Source organism: Setaria italica, chromosome II (assembly GCF_000263155.2).
Source record: "Setaria italica strain Yugu1 chromosome II, Setaria_italica_v2.0, whole genome shotgun sequence".
NCBI lineage: Eukaryota > Viridiplantae > Streptophyta > Magnoliopsida > Poales > Poaceae > Setaria > Setaria italica.
The window spans coordinates 24137684-24154596 of NC_028451.1; the positions used below are offsets into that span (position 1 = coordinate 24137684).

Genomic DNA, 16913 nt, shown 5'->3' on the forward strand with positions numbered 1-16913 from the left:
CCCTTACTTGATGATGATAGATCTAGCCGATCAAGTCAATTTCCCAACCTGAACGGCAATGGCTTAATTATAGGATTCATAGCTGATGCTGGAGCTCTCTGTATGTTGCCAAACCTTTGGCAATCTTGACAACCCTTGTAATACTTGAAGAAATCTTCAAGGATAGTCAGCCAGTAGTACCCATTATTTCTTATCATCCATTTCATTTTAAAGGCCAATTGATGGGCCCCACAAACTCCCTCATGAATTTCGCCCATTAAGCTTTTTGATTCTTCAACACCAAGGCACTTGAGCAAGACCCGATTCGTCTTATGTAATGGATTTTGTAAAAGTCTACGTTTAATACTTCTAATTAGTATCTAAACATTCGATGTGACACGTGCTAAAAATAAGTCAGTGGAAGAAGTTAACGTTTGGTACCTGGCTTCACTGTCTGAAGACCTGATGTGATACATGCAATATTTTGGAAGCCTTCTCTCTCCAGTGCATCTGCAGCTGCTGCTGACCTTCAGCAGGCAAGGGCGGAGCAAATAAGCAACTGATAGTCTGATACCAGATCATCCAACTACCCATGTAAAGTATAAGAATCCTGTTCTTATACAAACTTTATTATCCTCTCTGATTGCAAAATAGTTTGTTTTATTATCTGTGTTGGTCGAACTTTTAAAGTTTCAAATATAAATATTTAGACAATTATATAAACTGAGAACATAGAATTGCTACACCTCGATTCATTACTAAAATCACTTTGGATAATTCATCACTCTTGTTTCATTTGGAATAACATGTATTGGTAGAAACTAACTAGTCAAATTCTAAAAATGGAAACTGTGCTAACGTCCTAAACGACTTACATTTGAAATCACATGGAGCACCTTTCAAAGTACAGTATAACTGTGTAAGCAACTAACTGAGTGTCCAATTTGCTAGCTTAACATGTACTGACAGAGGAACATATGACTGTCACTGAATTCCTCGGTCACAAACCTGAGCCCTTCCTGGCATACAACCAGCAGCTTGCTCTCCGGCTTGAACTTGTCCTTCACCGTCTTGGCGAAGTCCGGGTTGAGCTTGGTGAAGGGCAGTCCGAAGAATAGCCCGGCGAAGTTGTTGTGCAACTGGCGCTTCACGATCGTCCCTTTTTTGCAAAACAAAATTAAACAAAACGTTGTAACAAAAAAGAAATGCAGGGAGTTTGTTCCCATACCAATGTCGTTGTCTTGGTTCTCGATGAAGAGGGGCACGTGGGTGGAGGAGTTGATGTAGGCCCTCTCGCGCTGCGTCCTGTCCCTGATGTCCAGCACCGTGTAGCCCTCCTCGGCGACGAGCCTCTTCGCCTCGTCGGCGTCCACGAAGCTCACCTCGGCGCGGACGGAGACGGCGGCGGCGCAGGAGCTTCTCCTCCTACTTGGGGACAGGCTGACTCCAGTGGGCTTGCAGCCCGGCCTGATCCTCACGGCTATCCAAGAACCTCTGTGAAACATGCAGACAAATCCTCCAGATTTCAGAAGAACGAAGACCGGGAGGAGTAGACTGGGAGAAGAAATCTTAGCTCACCTGAGAGGAGAGAAAGCAGTGGATAGGCCAACAACTGCCATTTTTGACCTTCACTTGATTTTTTTCTTCCTTTCGAATTTTTTTGGTTCTGAAATGGATTTTTTTCTGGGGATTTTGTGAAGGTTTTGGGGGGAGATGCAGCAAGCTGCAGAGCAGAGCTCAGCAATGGATTTTGCTGAAAGAGCAAGAGCGAAATCTAGGGAGCCAATGGGATTGCGCCAAGTAGGATCCACGGTGGAGTGCGGGAAGAACGGTAGAGTGGGTCCCAGTTGGCATATGTGGATCTTGTGTGCCTGGCGCCTCTTTTGTGCTGATTCCTCTTGTTTTGGACACTTGTGCTGGACAGACCACCAGCCTGGTAAGGTCTTGCAAGATCTTGTATTGTACATGGCCGCTGAATCTGTAAAACTTTTTGAGAAACTTTTTTCTAGGAAATTAAACTTTATCTCAAGCATGCCGAGCAACAATCTATCAAGATGCTACGATATGGTAAATATACCATAGATGAGCATCAACCACTGCAACTACAAATGTGCAGATGGCATCACATACGGAAACATGGACCAAACATCAGCAAGAACCAACAATGAATAAGATCGCAGATTAAACACCGATGAAAGAAACCATCCACCACTTGCATAAATTGTGAAATAGGGCAATTCGCAGTGCAGAGTTCGAAATCGGCAACCCCGACGCTACCTGGACAGACAAACCAGTGCCTTGGATTTACAATTCGAACTTCAGAGCACCAACCAGCAGTAATGGTGAAAATTACTTCCAAACATTTTAGATCAGGACCATTGCTAAGTCTATCTGCTACCTTTAATATGAACAGACTACATTGCGTGCTTATATGGAAACGGAACTCTTCGGTATTGACCAAAAAACTAGTCTACTAGCATGTCTGTAGCAGTAAAGGAACTCTGAAACAGATGCTGCTCTTCCCATTCAGGATGGCTAGTGGTGGCCTTTTTTCTCTTCATTAGTAGTTCTCATTCCAGTGACATCCAGCAGTACAGAAGTCAAAGCGAGCGCAGACCCTGACAAGACAGCTGTCCGGGAGCTCCCAACTGCATGAAACAGCAATGTCAGATTAACAAATTCGTATTTACTTCATCAACAAGCTATTCGCACAATGCAAGAAGAGTATCACACATATTAGGACCATCAGAGCGGATATTAGGACCATCAGAGTGGGAGAGTAACAGGAGTTATGTCAAAAAATGGCCTACTCCTTCCATATTTAATATATGTAGGCACAAATTATGTCAAAATTAGCACTGAAGCATTGCTTATTGTTTTAAGTTGAAATCTTCCCAAAGGTAATTAACATCATAGAACTTCTGACAACACAGGATTCTCCTATATATGAAGAATCGCATACACCAAATCTAATTCCAAAGTAACCTTTGTGATATGACATTTCTCATTAATGCAACTAAACTAATCAAAAAACTAAATTTCCCCTAGAGTTGGAAGCTAATTTCAACTATGCTGTATAAGAAATTTCACAAACTTGATTAGGGAATTGAGGGAACAGGTGGTAAGAAATAAATAGAAAGAGTTCAAATAAAATAGCATCAACAGCAGTTCATAGAAATGCTAACCGAAAGTTAACACATATTCCATAACATTGATGGAATGTGTTCTTGGTGGCATTTCAGGCTACGCATAATAACTGCAGCAAGATAAACGTCATACCTCTGAAACCCATAGCAGCACCAGTAGCAAAACCAGCAGCAACACCATTGAAAATGTCCTTCTTCATCCTGTACTTTTCAAGAGCCTGCTCGACACCAACATATGTAGCTCCAATAACTGCAAAGTTAGCTGCATAATGCCCACACACCTTGCCAGTTCTGATCAGCTGAGGATACTTGATGTTACTGCCAACCTGAGGCCCATCGTGCAGCATAGAAAATAGTGCACCCCACACACTGCCAGCAGCTAAACCAATGCCTGCAGCCTTGCCTGTCTCCATGACAATTTCCTCACCCACCAAACCTCTCAAGTTGGAATCCTCCATGCTCCCTGTCAACCAGAGAATGACAGATAGTACAACAAGAGAATGAGAACTCAGGATATCACAATGAGTATTACTAAATTCAATCAACCACAGAACGCATTAAGTTGATGATGCACAGACTAATGAAACAATGACACAAACTGGAACCAATATTGATGTTATGCTTTGCAATCAGCGATATGAAAGATATCCAGTTATATCAATGTCCTGTTCTTGATGGTTCATACCAATGATAAGTTACACTACCTTTATTTACATTTGACTTCAAAATACAAAAGGTTCTAGTCAGTAAAGGGAAAATTTAGGTCCTGGCCTCGAACATATGAAAAGGTAGAAGTCTAAGCATGACTGCTGTATATATTCCATTCATACATCTGCACAAACATTGTAGCACCTAAGCTTGCAGAAGCGATAGACAGCACACACTCTATATACATAACACATATGGTTGAGCAACTCAACATTTCCAGAAAATGGCATCTCAGGAATCATGATAACATATAATGCTGAAAAGTTTATTAACGATTTCAACTTATACATGTTCCACTGCAACCCTGGATTTGGATGACGCATCCACAGTGTTTGTTCTTTCATCAATGTGAACATGAAAAGAATAACCATTCACAACCCCTTCTTATTAAAAGTATGATCAGCAGTGAAACACATCAATTCTCACCAATATCACTCACATTCACACTAAAAAACTGATGCAAATGATTTACATTACTAGTATTTCTTAATTAGCAATATCTAAGTAAATCAGCATTAACTCACATAAAAAGAAAACATCATCATTATGCCTAACAGTGTTAAAAGCCAGGCTTGCGTACAGAGAATTCACTCAATACTATTAAGATGTTGTAACAGAAGTGCTGTAACCACAAGCAGAGAAAAATGCCACGGCATGATCGGATTATCCTATTTATGGGCTGAAAGGCTCAGGAAGGAAGTGATCCCAACGCACATGTGGGATGATCACCACCACACACAAACTTCACGAATTTCATCAAAAAACAACTGGATGAATCGCAACGAAAGCGGAGAGCCTCTGTTCCAGATTAATGCACCGCACTTAAAGACTAAGCAATTAACATTATCTAAGAAACAAGCAGTTCCAAATAGACGCACTCTACGCCAACTCGAATAACGTGTTCCACACCGCAAGGGGCAAAACATCATCTGAGTATCAGCGGATTTCAGGGGCGGGACTTCTCTTCTCCAAAGTTTCGGGAAATAAGCGACGCCATCCTAATCGAACCATGGAATGGAGGGTGATACACGATTAACTGAATCGAATGCAGATAACGACGAAGGATTCGGGTACTCCGTACTCCCGATCGAGAAGAAAACCGAACCATAAGCGCTGAGCACGACGGAATCCATCGAATCCGAGCAAGCAAAGCAAGCAAACGAGGGTTGGTGTTGGTAACCAACGTACAGGAAGGAAGGGAGCGAACCGAGAGGCGAGTGGCGGCCGGTGGGGCGCACGGGGCGGGAGGATCCAGGCGGGTGTCGTGCTCGGCGAGTCGGCGGCGATGCGCTGCCTGGCAGCCTGCCCTGCCTTCCCCTCTTCGCTTGCGGTGCCCGTGTCCGTCCTCTCCTCGGCTTCCCCCTCTCCTCCAGTCCTCCTGAAGGAGAGGCGAGGCTTGGCTTGCGCCGCAAGAAGATTAGGTCTAAGTTGCAAAATTAGGCCTCTGCTTTTTTTTTACTGCTCTCGGTTTATTTAGGGTCTGTTTGCTGTCCTGCACCGGCGTGAACAGGCTCGCCGCATGCACCCTCTTTAATTTGGTTGCCGGTTCGACCCCTCGAGCCACACCCTACACGTGCAAAATGCCCCCCGCGGCCAGGCTTCGCGGATACGAGACGAGCGACCGTTTCTACCGGGCCTAGCTCCTACGGTGCAACGGCGGACACGCGGGAGGTGAAAAGTTGGCCAGCAGGAGCTCGCGCCATTTCGCTAGGGTTACCTCCCCTTTTCGCGCCACTCACCGCAGATATATCCCCCTCTCCGCCGCCTCCGCTTCCCATCGGTCACCATTCATCTTCTTCGCTAGATCTGAGGTGCTCCCATCTCCTCTCTTCCTCTCGTTTTCATTGATTCGGTTCATCGATTCGCGTTGTATTGATCCCCTCCCTCCTTCGTTGCTTCCTAGGTGCTCTGGATCTGAGTTCTTGCACAGGTAATCTGATTTGTTTCCCCCTCCCGCATGCGCTCGACCTGGCTCTGGGAGCCTAGCAAGCTGGCTGGTACGAGCCAGGCTACCCTCGTCCGGGCAACCAAACGTACCCTTATCCAACTAATAGAGTGTTGAATCCTACTTCGACCATGTGCCAGGCTGCCAGCTGGGCCGAACAGGCCTCTACCCGCCTTTCGTTTTTCTTTTTTGCTTTTATAGAGGATTTTTTTTCTTTTCGCTAATCGCTATATATTGAGCTGGGCCGAACTGTTTGCCGTGCTCAAAGGAGTTCAAGGAGCCCACGCAATCGTCGTGTCATGAATTTTTTTATTTTTATATTGTTTTACAAATTTGCACAAATAAATAGTCGAACCAAAAATTTGCAAAAATAGATCTATGCTGCCAGACCAAATAGCGGTAGGACTAACGGCGGAAGGATGCCGGCCGCGCCGTCGTGGCTTGGTTCACTAGTTGAGACGGCGGTAGGCCACGTACCGTTGTTTCGTACGGCGGTAGGCGGCCTACCACCTTTTCAAGCGGTGGTAAGTGGCCAGCATTCGGTTTAGCCGGGTTGGGATGTTATAGCCGGTTGAAACGGCTATAACTTCCTATAGCCCACTTCCTATAGCCGTTTCAACCGGCTATAACTCTGTTTTAATTAATTTCTCTTTATTTTTTATGATATTTATGAAAGTAAAATATGTAGTTCCATTGCAATATGTAACTTCGTAATTTGAGGCTATAACTCTGTTTTAAATATTTTTCCGTTATTTATGTATGACATTTTTGAAAGTAAATAGATAGTTCCATTGCAATATGTAACTTCGTAATTTGAGGCAAGAACTCTGTTTTAAATATATTTCCTTTATTTTTGTATGACATTTTTGAAAATAAAATATGTAGTTCCATTGCAACATGTAACTTTGTAATTTGAGATAGGTAGAGTGATTGAACGAAATAATTGAAAATGATTTAACTCCCAGCCATTAGATACATAGCTGTTTCCAGCGAGATTACAATGGATGGAAACGGACAAGCATGGATCTCATAGCCTGCACCGGCCTAGCTATCAAAATGTACACAGAACACACTGCGTAACATCATAGCCTGCACCAGCCTACATAAAGTAGTCTGCGAATTATCACACATCGTACCAAAATCGTACACATAATAGCCTACACCGGGCTACAAAAGATAAAAGAGGTCGTACACTTTAAATGCGTCCTCGCTTGAAATGAGGCTCACCACGACCATGACCACGCCTCGCTGCCCGGTGTGTTCTCTGGTCTGGTATTGGTTGTACGTCAAGGGCTCCCGTGGGGCAACGTCACGAGGCGGACGTCCTGCTGCGGTTGCAGGTGGTGTCACGAAGTCCTAGGTCCCGTCCTGTGTAGGAGCCTCCGGGGCGTCACCCAACTGTGAAGGACCGATACATCAGGCTTGGGTCTCAACATTTCATCCACCCATGCATGGACGTTGGACCTCTGTCCCTCCTCCTTGACGGAGTCCTCCGAAGCCCCTCCGCAGTCTGCGAACCCTGTTATCCAACCAAAGAAACGGTATTGTTAGTTTCGTTGCGTATTTAAAATGGAATAGAAAACATGTATTCATCACGCACCGTAGTGGCGTAGCTCTGTGCCTGGTGCAACAAAAGAGGGCCTCGCTCCACTGTAAGCTCCGTACATCTGCGGGTTGTGTTAAGAAATTATAAGTTAGTAAGGTGAATAGGGTGCCAGTTTCATCAATTGTATATGACAAAATAACGATCATGTACCTCTTGGGGTCACGTACTGCGGAACAGGGAACGGGCCAGCAGGGGCATACCAAAACGGTGGTGGTGTCAGTGGGCCCCAGGACGGCCCGGCTGCTGGTGCATGTGCCTGTGGTGCAGTACAGGGGCTAGGGTACAGCAGACGAATGGGTGGCTGAGAGGACGTACCCGCCTGGTGAGTAGGAGCTGCAGAGGACAAACGGGGGTAGGCAGCCCGTGGTGGAGGCACGATGTCCGCGTGATCGCCACGGCAGCTGACGGCCCACAGGAACCTATTGCAAGAACCCAAGGCCCTCCTGTACAGCGTCTCGTGCTGCTCCACAGACAACTGGTAGAAGTGCTTGACACCGTACCTTAGCTCAGTGGCGACCTTTGTAATAACGTCATACTTTTGGCAAGAGGATAGGGTTCAAGTTAGCCACACCACATGATGCAAGTTGAGTAACAGAGATGATGCAGAAGCTTACCGCGACGTCGAAGTTGACGTCCCTCAAGCGCGAGTACGTCTGCATCAAAAGCACGGTCTCCGTCGGTGGCTGCCTCGGAACGTACGTGACTGGCATCCTGGTCCTTGGCAAGAACCAACGAAGGTACGCTGTGAAAGTGTCGTCGTCGTGCGCACGGTCCTCCTACACAAACCTCGTCTAATGCGGTCATCCACATCTCGACCCACTGAACCATCCTCGGACCCCATTGGGCCCAGGCCCACCACCACCCTGATGGGTAGCCCTAACATAACCATTGTGCAGTGGGTTAGATAAACGAAAATTTTTATTGGAAGGAGAATGAAAGGGTGGGGTGTACCTGTGAATGGTGGCCGGGACTGCTGATGTAATAGGAAGTGGGGACTGCTGGTACAGGCAGAACTGTCTCATGACACGGTGCACCGCGTAGTCCTCGACGTGGATGTCCTAGACCAGTGGCCTCATCGGCCTCCAGTAGTCCATGTCCTGATGGCACAACGAAGAGAGGCCATACGGGGCACGAGCGTACACCTCGTCCATGGTGTAGGGTCTCCACCTCACATCGGTATCGACAAGAGCGTCGAATTGACCGATGAAGTCCGGGTACGACTTCTTCATCTACCCAGTTGTAAACCTCAGCTAGGTTTGTAGTCATTATACCCCACCAACCACCTCCCTCATCAAAGAGTAATGCCCACTTTTCCTTCGGCTCATGCTCAATTCACTGTGAGAAGCTCTTGATGGACCTTCCTCGTCTTTGCTTGACATTCGAACCATCGAGCCCAACATCCTCCACGGACACAGGGTGGTCCGCCTCGCTGTTGACCGGCCTCTTGTCTAGGTTGTTAAGTTTCTTCCATAGCAGGTTGAATTTCCTCTCCTGATTCTAGCTGCATAGATGCTTGAACAATGTCATAAGGCTCTTGTTCTTGAATTGCCTATGGAAGTTTGCACCCATATGCTTCGTGCACCACCTACTCTTCAAGTCCGGCCATATCGCCACCCCGCAACGCTCGACACTTCCATTCTGTAGGTCTTCGATTGCTTGTAGAATGCCTTTGTGCCAATCATGAATGAGACAAACCCCCTCCACGTCCTTCAGAATCATATTCTTCACCCTCTCTAGGAACTAATACCAATTATCTCCAGACTCTTTCTTCACAAATGTGATCACAAGTGGCAACACCTGATTGTTGCCGTCGGACCCAATAGCTACCAATATTGTTCCTTTATATCTTCCAGTCAGAAATGTGACATCAATGCAAATGACTGGTCGACATCGCTAGAAAGCCTCAATGCAAGGACCCAAGGTCAGGAATGACCGTTGCAGGACTTGTTTGCCTGGAAATTGAGCACATGGATAGGCTTTCACGTCGTAGAAGCTTTCTGGGTTCCTCTGGCATATGGTGTGCAACAGGACAGGGAGGTTGTCATAGGATGCTTCGAACGTACCCTACTTCACCTCCAGCACCTTCTGCTTCGCTCGGTAAGCTTTGTTTTATCTAATCTTGTACTTGAACTTCTCCTCTATGACACAAACAATCGACTTGGGCTCGAAGCTGGGATTCTCCACTATCTGAGGATACATATATTGAGCAACAAAATCAGCAGTGAGGTTGCGATGTGTTTCTTCCAATTCATCCAACAAGCATTGGTGCTCAGCCACTCTAGTCACCTCCCAGTAATCCTTCCACTTCCCCTTGTATGCGTGCACCCTAAACGGGCAATCATTTCTCGCACAGCGGACATCATACACTGTCGGGTTGCTCTTCTCTACCCTGAACTGACGTTGCAACGATAAAGTGTACAATCGCTTCACAGATGCCTTCACCTCATCCCCACTAGGGTACAAAGCACCCACGCAAACCTCATTCTCCCTATACTCCCAAGGGACATTTTCCCCTACATTGACCTGCAGGGTGGAATGGTCATAAGTTGACCAGTTTCACAGGACAGGATAAGCATCTTCCTCATCCGATGAGTCATCATCCATGGCACCATTGGTCTCCTCTCCTTCCCTCTCCACCTGTTGAACTAACTCAGCAATTTCTTCCCCCTCATCAGCCTCCCCATTTGGCTCACGGGCTGCAACATCATTCTCTACATCTCCCCCTTCTTCTCCATCGTCATCAACTTCTTCATTTGCCCCATCAGTACTCTCCACATCTTCCTCAGCTTCAACTTCAGCACCTTCCATTTCTTCTTCCATCTGACTGCTAGACCCAGGCTTCGTGAACAGTTGAACACACCATATGAGCGGTAAACCGTGCCTCGTGCAAGCCTTTACGTAAGCTCGGTAGCTTGGGGTTCCTTCAAGCGGGAGCAGCTCCCAAAAGTTTATGTTGGGCCATCTCTTCACTACAGCTCTCACAGACACATCCACTTGATCTCTATCAATACCAAAATCCTTACAAAGCCACCTGCATATGCCCCCCAAGTTCTGTCTCTTCCTCTTGGTAAATACTTAAAGAAATACTGAAATCCACTCAAATCTACCCCTTCTGGACCATATCTAACCTCCCCCGGACTATAGAACACTTGGAAATATAAACTATCTGACATGCCTACCAACATACACGAAACGAGCAGTCCAAATTACTCTCAATAACTTAAATCAGTTAACTAGAATGACACCTTCATTTTAATAAATGGTGGAATCATTTAATTCTGTCATCGACACTAACAACTATTTAAAAGAAACTAACCTTACGAACTAATTCATTTCATTTTACCTAGTGAATATACACGATACTATCATAGCCATTTACAAAATATACGTGATACTATCATAAGCAATTACCCGATCAATATACGCTACAAGCACAAAAGTTCTAACTAAATCTAATAATATAACCATAGCATTGCAAATAAAATTAATCTAAATTTAATATACCTAAATCAACAGCCTAATTTAACTGTCAACTAAATCCCTAAGCTAAATTCACTAAATTATCTAACCTACATTTTCCTATATCTCAAATCCACTAGACTAACTAAACTAACTACTACATTTATCTAAACTACTACATTTATCTACTTCTAGATCTATTCACTAAACTAACTAAACTAGGGGATTACAAAAAATACCTGTAACGACGCGAGGAATAGGCATTCAATCTCACCTTCCTCCCTCCCTCCCTCCCTTTCTTTCTTTCTTTCCTTCTCCCTCCCTTCCTTTCTTCTCCTCTCCCTCCCCTCCCCTCCCTTCCTCTTCTCTGTCTGGCTCTCGGGCGGGCGCACAACAAATGAAAGGGGCAAGCGCCCTGGTGCCTACGTGCGGCGCTTATATAAGCGCGGCCCCTATGGCAGAACCGCTCAACTTAAACTGGCTTAAGTATGCCTAATTAATGTTAGAATAGCAATTATCCAAAAGGCACTTAAAACAGTGTAAGTCCGGTAGTCCATCGAGGGTTCACAGAACTCCTCAAAAATCTCCATGGTGTATTCCATAGCCATACATAAGGATCGCTTCCAAGATGAGATAGCATCAACAAATATTACATTTTTACATACATACCAGAGGTACGATTTATTACAAACCATAGATTGAAAGAAACTTAACAGTGCAAGTTAAACCATTACTGAGAGTTTCAAACATAAACCAGTCTGGGGCAAGTAATTAAACATCTAAGTTTTATTCTGGGTATCATGCGACTCATGAGATACCCTAGTTCTTCAGAGCTTCCTCCTCGGTGGGTCCCTGCTGGGTTTCTTAAAACAACAACAAAGGATCCCCTGAGTACGAAATACTCAGCAAGTCTGACCTGACTAACCAATATAGATAGATTCTCTTTTACTGAATGATAGTTGTTTGGTGTACTGGCTGACTCACATTTTGCGGAAAAGCTTACTATCAGTGGAACCTTGGTTTTGTTATTTTATTTTAGTTTGATTTTTACCTAACCCGTCTAGATGAATAAAACATTTTGAGCACTCGATGGGACTAAGTCATACAATATATTAATTCCAGGAAAAATATTATATTCAAAGAGATTACACTACCATGCTTAACAATGATCAAAGTGCATTCATAACCGAGAATTGCGGCAATCCGGACCGATTTACATCCTGCAAGAGATACCCGACCACCAGCTATGTACAACTGTACGGGTTGTACACAACAATCTTTCAATTAGTCGTACCCAAAGATTGAGAATATGACTACCCGAACCTAGGGACGCACCCACACATGGGACCCCACGTCTAGCATAGTCTCCATGTGAGTTTCAAGCTACGCTCCTGCCATTCTCCAGCACGTCAAGCACAGGTACGAAATATTCCCGATCAGAGAGCCAACTAACCTACCGAGCTTTGCTGGTCCTATACCCAGTAAGCAACCAGGTAAAATCACTTGATCAAAGGTTAACATTAACTTAGCAGACAAAACTACCATCTCTAGCTTCTATTCGCATTTCCAAAATCTCAAGCCATTTCCTTGATTAACATGTATGACCATCTTAGCCTTAGTGTTGAGTAACCAAAGTTACTCATAGGTATCTAAACATTGCTAAGCATAGGATAGTTACTAATTAGTTGAACAGGTGGCAAAGATGTCCTTAATAACAAGGTTGGATTGTGCATAAAAAGTAAGTTTTCAATCAACTCCTAGACCTAATGCACATATAAAGAAATAACCATTAATTGGACTCATGAATAGTAATTTCCAAAAGTAGATGGGTTTAAATGCACCGGGGCTTGCCTTGATCCAAAAAAAAAAGTTAGCATCTTCAGACGATCCTGCTTCACAGGGGATCAACTCGACAACCTTCTCAAACTCTGGAGGTTCTTCAGAAATTTCTAAAAAGTCCACCTCTGGAGCTTCAGTGTCTACGATTTAGTACATACAGGAGTTAGATATGCAAACTTTTGAACACATGACTATACAACTTTCCTTTGTGATAAAGTTGCAAGCGAATAAGTGACTACAAACCTATATCTTCATGATATAAATGCAAGCCAACACTAAACTACCCATAAAGATTAACCCACAATTTTTAATTTCTTTACTAACCTACCTTAAGCCCTTTGAATAACAAAGCATTATTCAAAATTTATGCATTTAATAAAGGTTAAGCATTTATTTAAATACCTTAATCAAAAGGATTAAATAAATACTTAAATTTTATTATTTTTCCTAGGTTTAAGAATTTTAATGCATAAAGGAAAATAAAACAATCCTAATAAATTGGTTTCACTATTTTTGACATTTCTACAATTTCTAATGAATTAAATGGTGATAAACGAATTTAAACTATTTATCTACAAAAGAAAAACCTATGATTATCCAAACCCCCCGAAAAACCTTTCTCACTCACCCCCTATCTACCCCCTGCGACTGACTTGCGGGTCCCAAGGCCCTCACTCTCTCCTAAAATCCTATTCAAACCGGCCCCTCTCCTATCCCAAGTCGCTAACAGGTGGGGCCGTAGCAGCAGGCTCTCCTTGTTCCTCACGCTAGGGACAGGGCACGGTGGGTTGGGGCGGGACTCGCCGGCGGCAGCCTCCCCGACGGCGTGGCCGGGCTGGGGGGCATCCCCAGGCCACGACGCACCCACGGGTGGCAGCGCCATGGCCGGTGGCCGGCCGGCGCAAGGCTCAGCAGCCGTGCAAGAATGGCCTTCGGCGTGACCTATGGCCTCTACACGACCTAGCTATGCTCCGAGGACCAAACAATCGAAGGGAAAGAGTCAGCACGGAGGAGCTCACCGAGAGGACAGTGGTGGTGGCTAGCGGACCAGAACGGTGGCGATTAGGGGCTTGCCGGCGAGGAACCGGAAAACGGATGGGCGTGGGGTGTCGCGGTGGCGCTAGCGGAGCTTCTGGCGGGCGGATTCGCGAAGAGGAGTGGTGGAGCGAGGGTGTTGGCTGGCGCTGGCGTTGCTCACCCGAGCTTCTGCTCGCACGATAGTAAAATGGCGGACGGTGAAACGATAAGCGCGGGAGCGGTAGAAATACGAGTTTTTCACCACGTGCATGCCGTCCACCTTGGCTCATGGCAGGCAAGTGTGGCGCGGACTTGTCCGTCACGCTAACCGGCGGGCGAGAGTGCCCGCGGCGGCTCGCTCCCTCCCTTCTTTCTTCTTTCTTCTCTCCGAAATCCAGATCTCAAAATCGACTGATTTCAAATCCAAACGTCCAAATATCCCTTAAGAAAACTTGTAGAGGAATCATCACTCTTCAATTGCTAGATTGTCCCCAAGACGAGATAAGCACTCTAGGACCAGGATTTTTAAGCCCAAAGTTCGGACAAAATCACTTTGTAACTGAACCTGTGCGATTCAGTTTCGTTAGGTTACGAACAGGGCCATTTGCCCTACTTTAGGCTCAATTTGAATAGCTCAAACTTGTTCCATGGGGTTCAACCCTCATCTATATTTGTTCGACAACTAACAAAGATTCCATTTTGTACAAGAACCCATATACCTTTTGCACTAAGTTTCTCTGAAATTTGCTCCAAACATTGCTAATCGCTGTGATTTTCAGACTTACAAATTTATTTCGGCTTCTCGGCTGAAATCAGCTCAACTTGAAATCTTTGGGCTCCATTATAAATTTGAATCCTCCACTTTCTCTGGCCCACAACACATCCAAAACTCCCTTTATCGAATTTGGAGGAAATCCAAAATTCTACCTTTCATAGATTTGCACTTTTAGCTGAATCTCTCTCCTTCCTCGTGAAAAATGTCTGTGAACTTTTCTGGACATTGAACTTCAGCTTAACTAAATTTTCTCCTTTTGAACCTTGCTGTCAGGAACTTCAACGGCCAATTACGACAAAAATCAAAACTGCTCTTTCAAAAGTCCCTTTATGAAAGTTGTAGGAAATTTGCTGAATTTCAATTCATCTTACTACACCTCCTTCAGATTCCCAACCAATCGAGGGGAATTTCCTTCTGAACATGACTGTTAATTTTTCCCCTTTCAACAGCTAAGTCTTTGATAAATTATCTTCAGGTCAATTTTTGTGGCTAAAATTCAACAGAGGCTTGCTTAGAGCCCTTAAACAAAGTTGTAGGAAATGTTTGTGACTATCTTTGATACATTTGGAGTTTATGCTGATTTTGACTCTAAGGGTTCAAAATTTGCTTCCAAAACTAACTGTTACTGTTCATCCTCGAGTATTGATAGAATTGTCAATTTTTCTGAGCTGAAGGTTCAGATTGTGTTTACTCCATTTTTTCACTTAAAATCTCAAAACTTCCTTTATAGAAGTTGTAGAGAACCTATTTCTCTACATTTCTCTTATTCATCTCAAAAGCCAAATCTCTCTTTTTCCCTTCCAAAGTTGGTCCTGAAGCTGGCTGCCAATTCTTGCCTTTTACTGAATTGAAATTGCGCTGAATGGCTTCAATCTCTACAGAACAGTACCAAAATCCTCCATTTAATTTTGAATTTCCATTTAACGCTTCAAATGCCATTTGTTTCATGAAAGTTCCATTTTGCCCATAAAACTAAAGGCTCATATAGCATTTCTCCAAAATCTCTTGAATCAATGTTCATTCCATTTAGTACTATTTTTCAAAGGCATTTATGCCTATATCTAGTCAGTGAACAGTAACATCCTCCATTTCTGAATTTTGGACAATTTATAGTCCATTTGCTTCTCAAATGGTCTCTTTAAGTTACAAATGTCCATAAGGTCCAAATTCATGCATTTGTCAAATTTTTATGAATTTGAAGCTCCTATTTGGCATATTTGGCTAAAATTTGACCAAAAATTTACTTTGGCCATAAAAACTCATTAACCCCTAAATCTTTGTCATACCCTATTCTGGGCCATTCTTGAGTGTTTTTAACACCCCGGATGCTCTGCCATTTAGTTCTCGGCAGATAGCTTGATAGTAACTTGTTCCCCTCTTTGAGTTCTAATTCGGGAATTTAAATTCATGTTTCTTGGACCAAGAACTTCTGGAATGGTTAAACATAGATTAAAGATTTCATTTCTCAAGTTGTCGCCCAACTCTTGGTTGTGGGAGTCCTTTGAATTTGTAAATCTTGAATTTGAATCTTTGGTCAAATTTGACCCAAATTTGACTTTGGTCCATAATACCTCTGTTGCATCCAAATTTCGTCATTAACCTCTAAATTACCTTCTTAGGCTTTTAATAACACTAGGTGTTACAGCCCCGCCGGCTCATTTGGTGGAAAGGGGTGGCTTCTGCTGTTTGAACTAGCGGGGCGCTAGTTCCACCAGACGAAACGGCGACACCGCCTTGAAACCCACGCCTTTGCAACCCGTGGGTGGCTCGCCGGACAGGGGGCGGTAAGGGACTTACCGCCGTTTCACCCGGCAGTAAGACCCCTTACCGCCATTTCAATCGGTGATACAGGCCTACAGTCGTTTCGTCCGGCGGCATAGGTCTATTTCTACAAATTTTTTATTCGACTATTTATTTCTACAAATTCGTAAAAAATATATAAAAATAAAAAAATTCTCATGTCGTGGAGAACAAATTGAGGAGGCTTTGTAATGGAATGGTGAAAGTATTTTAGGCCCGTCTCCATCTGGCGTGGCTAAATTTAATATTTGTATAGTCAAATTTTAGGACATTTGGATTGGATCTAGATCCACATTCTTCTTTTGACCTACTCCAGCACAGTTCACCTAGCTCCTTCCTTCCACGAGCTTTCTCTTGTCAAAGCTTTCTTATTTTAACTCTAGCAAGAATCATGTCAGTCTTATCATAGTGTCACATCTTATGACCCTATTTGGAACAGTTTAAATTAAATCCCTCTTATAGTTAAAATAAGCACAAACTAGCTATCAAACTGTCCGATTTTTAATGTTATTCTGACCGCGCTTCTCCTCCGCCGCTTTCATTTGTACTAAATGCAGCTGATCCAGATCCGCTTCTCAGAGATAAGCGCTTTCCCCATGTTTATGCAGCTTATTTGAGAAGTGTTTTCCCCAACGCTAT

The 16913-nt window shown here is 44.1% G+C and overlaps 2 protein-coding genes across 3 annotated transcripts in view; both read right to left on the minus strand.

Moving 5' to 3' along the window:
- The window catches only part of LOC101767385 (rhodanese-like domain-containing protein 9, chloroplastic), a 3254-nt gene extending 1536 nt beyond the window's left edge, over positions 1 to 1718 (minus strand). The window contains exons 1-4 of the mRNA XM_004956398.4: positions 1558 to 1718; positions 1208 to 1473; positions 988 to 1138; positions 421 to 506 (exon numbers count right to left, since the gene is read on the minus strand). Coding sequence (XP_004956455.1) covers positions 421 to 506; positions 988 to 1138; positions 1208 to 1473; positions 1558 to 1598 — 544 coding nt within the window. The 5' untranslated portion in view covers positions 1599 to 1718. The remainder of the gene's footprint in view (positions 1 to 420; positions 507 to 987; positions 1139 to 1207; positions 1474 to 1557) is intronic.
- Positions 1719 to 2171: 453 nt separating this feature from the next.
- Positions 2172 to 5278, minus strand: LOC101766705 (outer envelope pore protein 16-3, chloroplastic/mitochondrial). Of its 2 annotated transcripts, none has more exons than XM_004956395.2 (3): positions 5041 to 5278; positions 3259 to 3588; positions 2172 to 2627 (listed from the first exon to the last, which is right to left on the minus strand). In XM_004956395.2, the coding sequence occupies exons 2-3, from the start codon at positions 3581 to 3583 to the stop codon at positions 2515 to 2517; spliced, it is 438 nt and encodes a 145-aa protein (XP_004956452.1). In that variant the 5' UTR covers positions 3584 to 3588; positions 5041 to 5278; the 3' UTR covers positions 2172 to 2514. The 2 variants fall into 2 exon arrangements, with proteins under 2 accessions (XP_004956452.1, XP_004956451.1); XM_004956394.3 differs by having other exon boundaries at positions 5022 to 5267.
- Between the last annotated feature and the right edge of the window lie 11635 nt (positions 5279 to 16913).

Coding starts and splice junctions, on each gene's coding strand:
- LOC101766705 (XM_004956395.2), bottom strand. CDS start 3,583: ATGGAGGATTCCAACTTGAGAGGTTTGGTGGGTGAGGAAATTGTCATG. Junction 2,628..3,258: donor TGCTGCTATGGGTTTCAGAG/GTATGACGTTTA, acceptor TGTTTCATGCAG/TTGGGAGCTCCCGGACAGCT.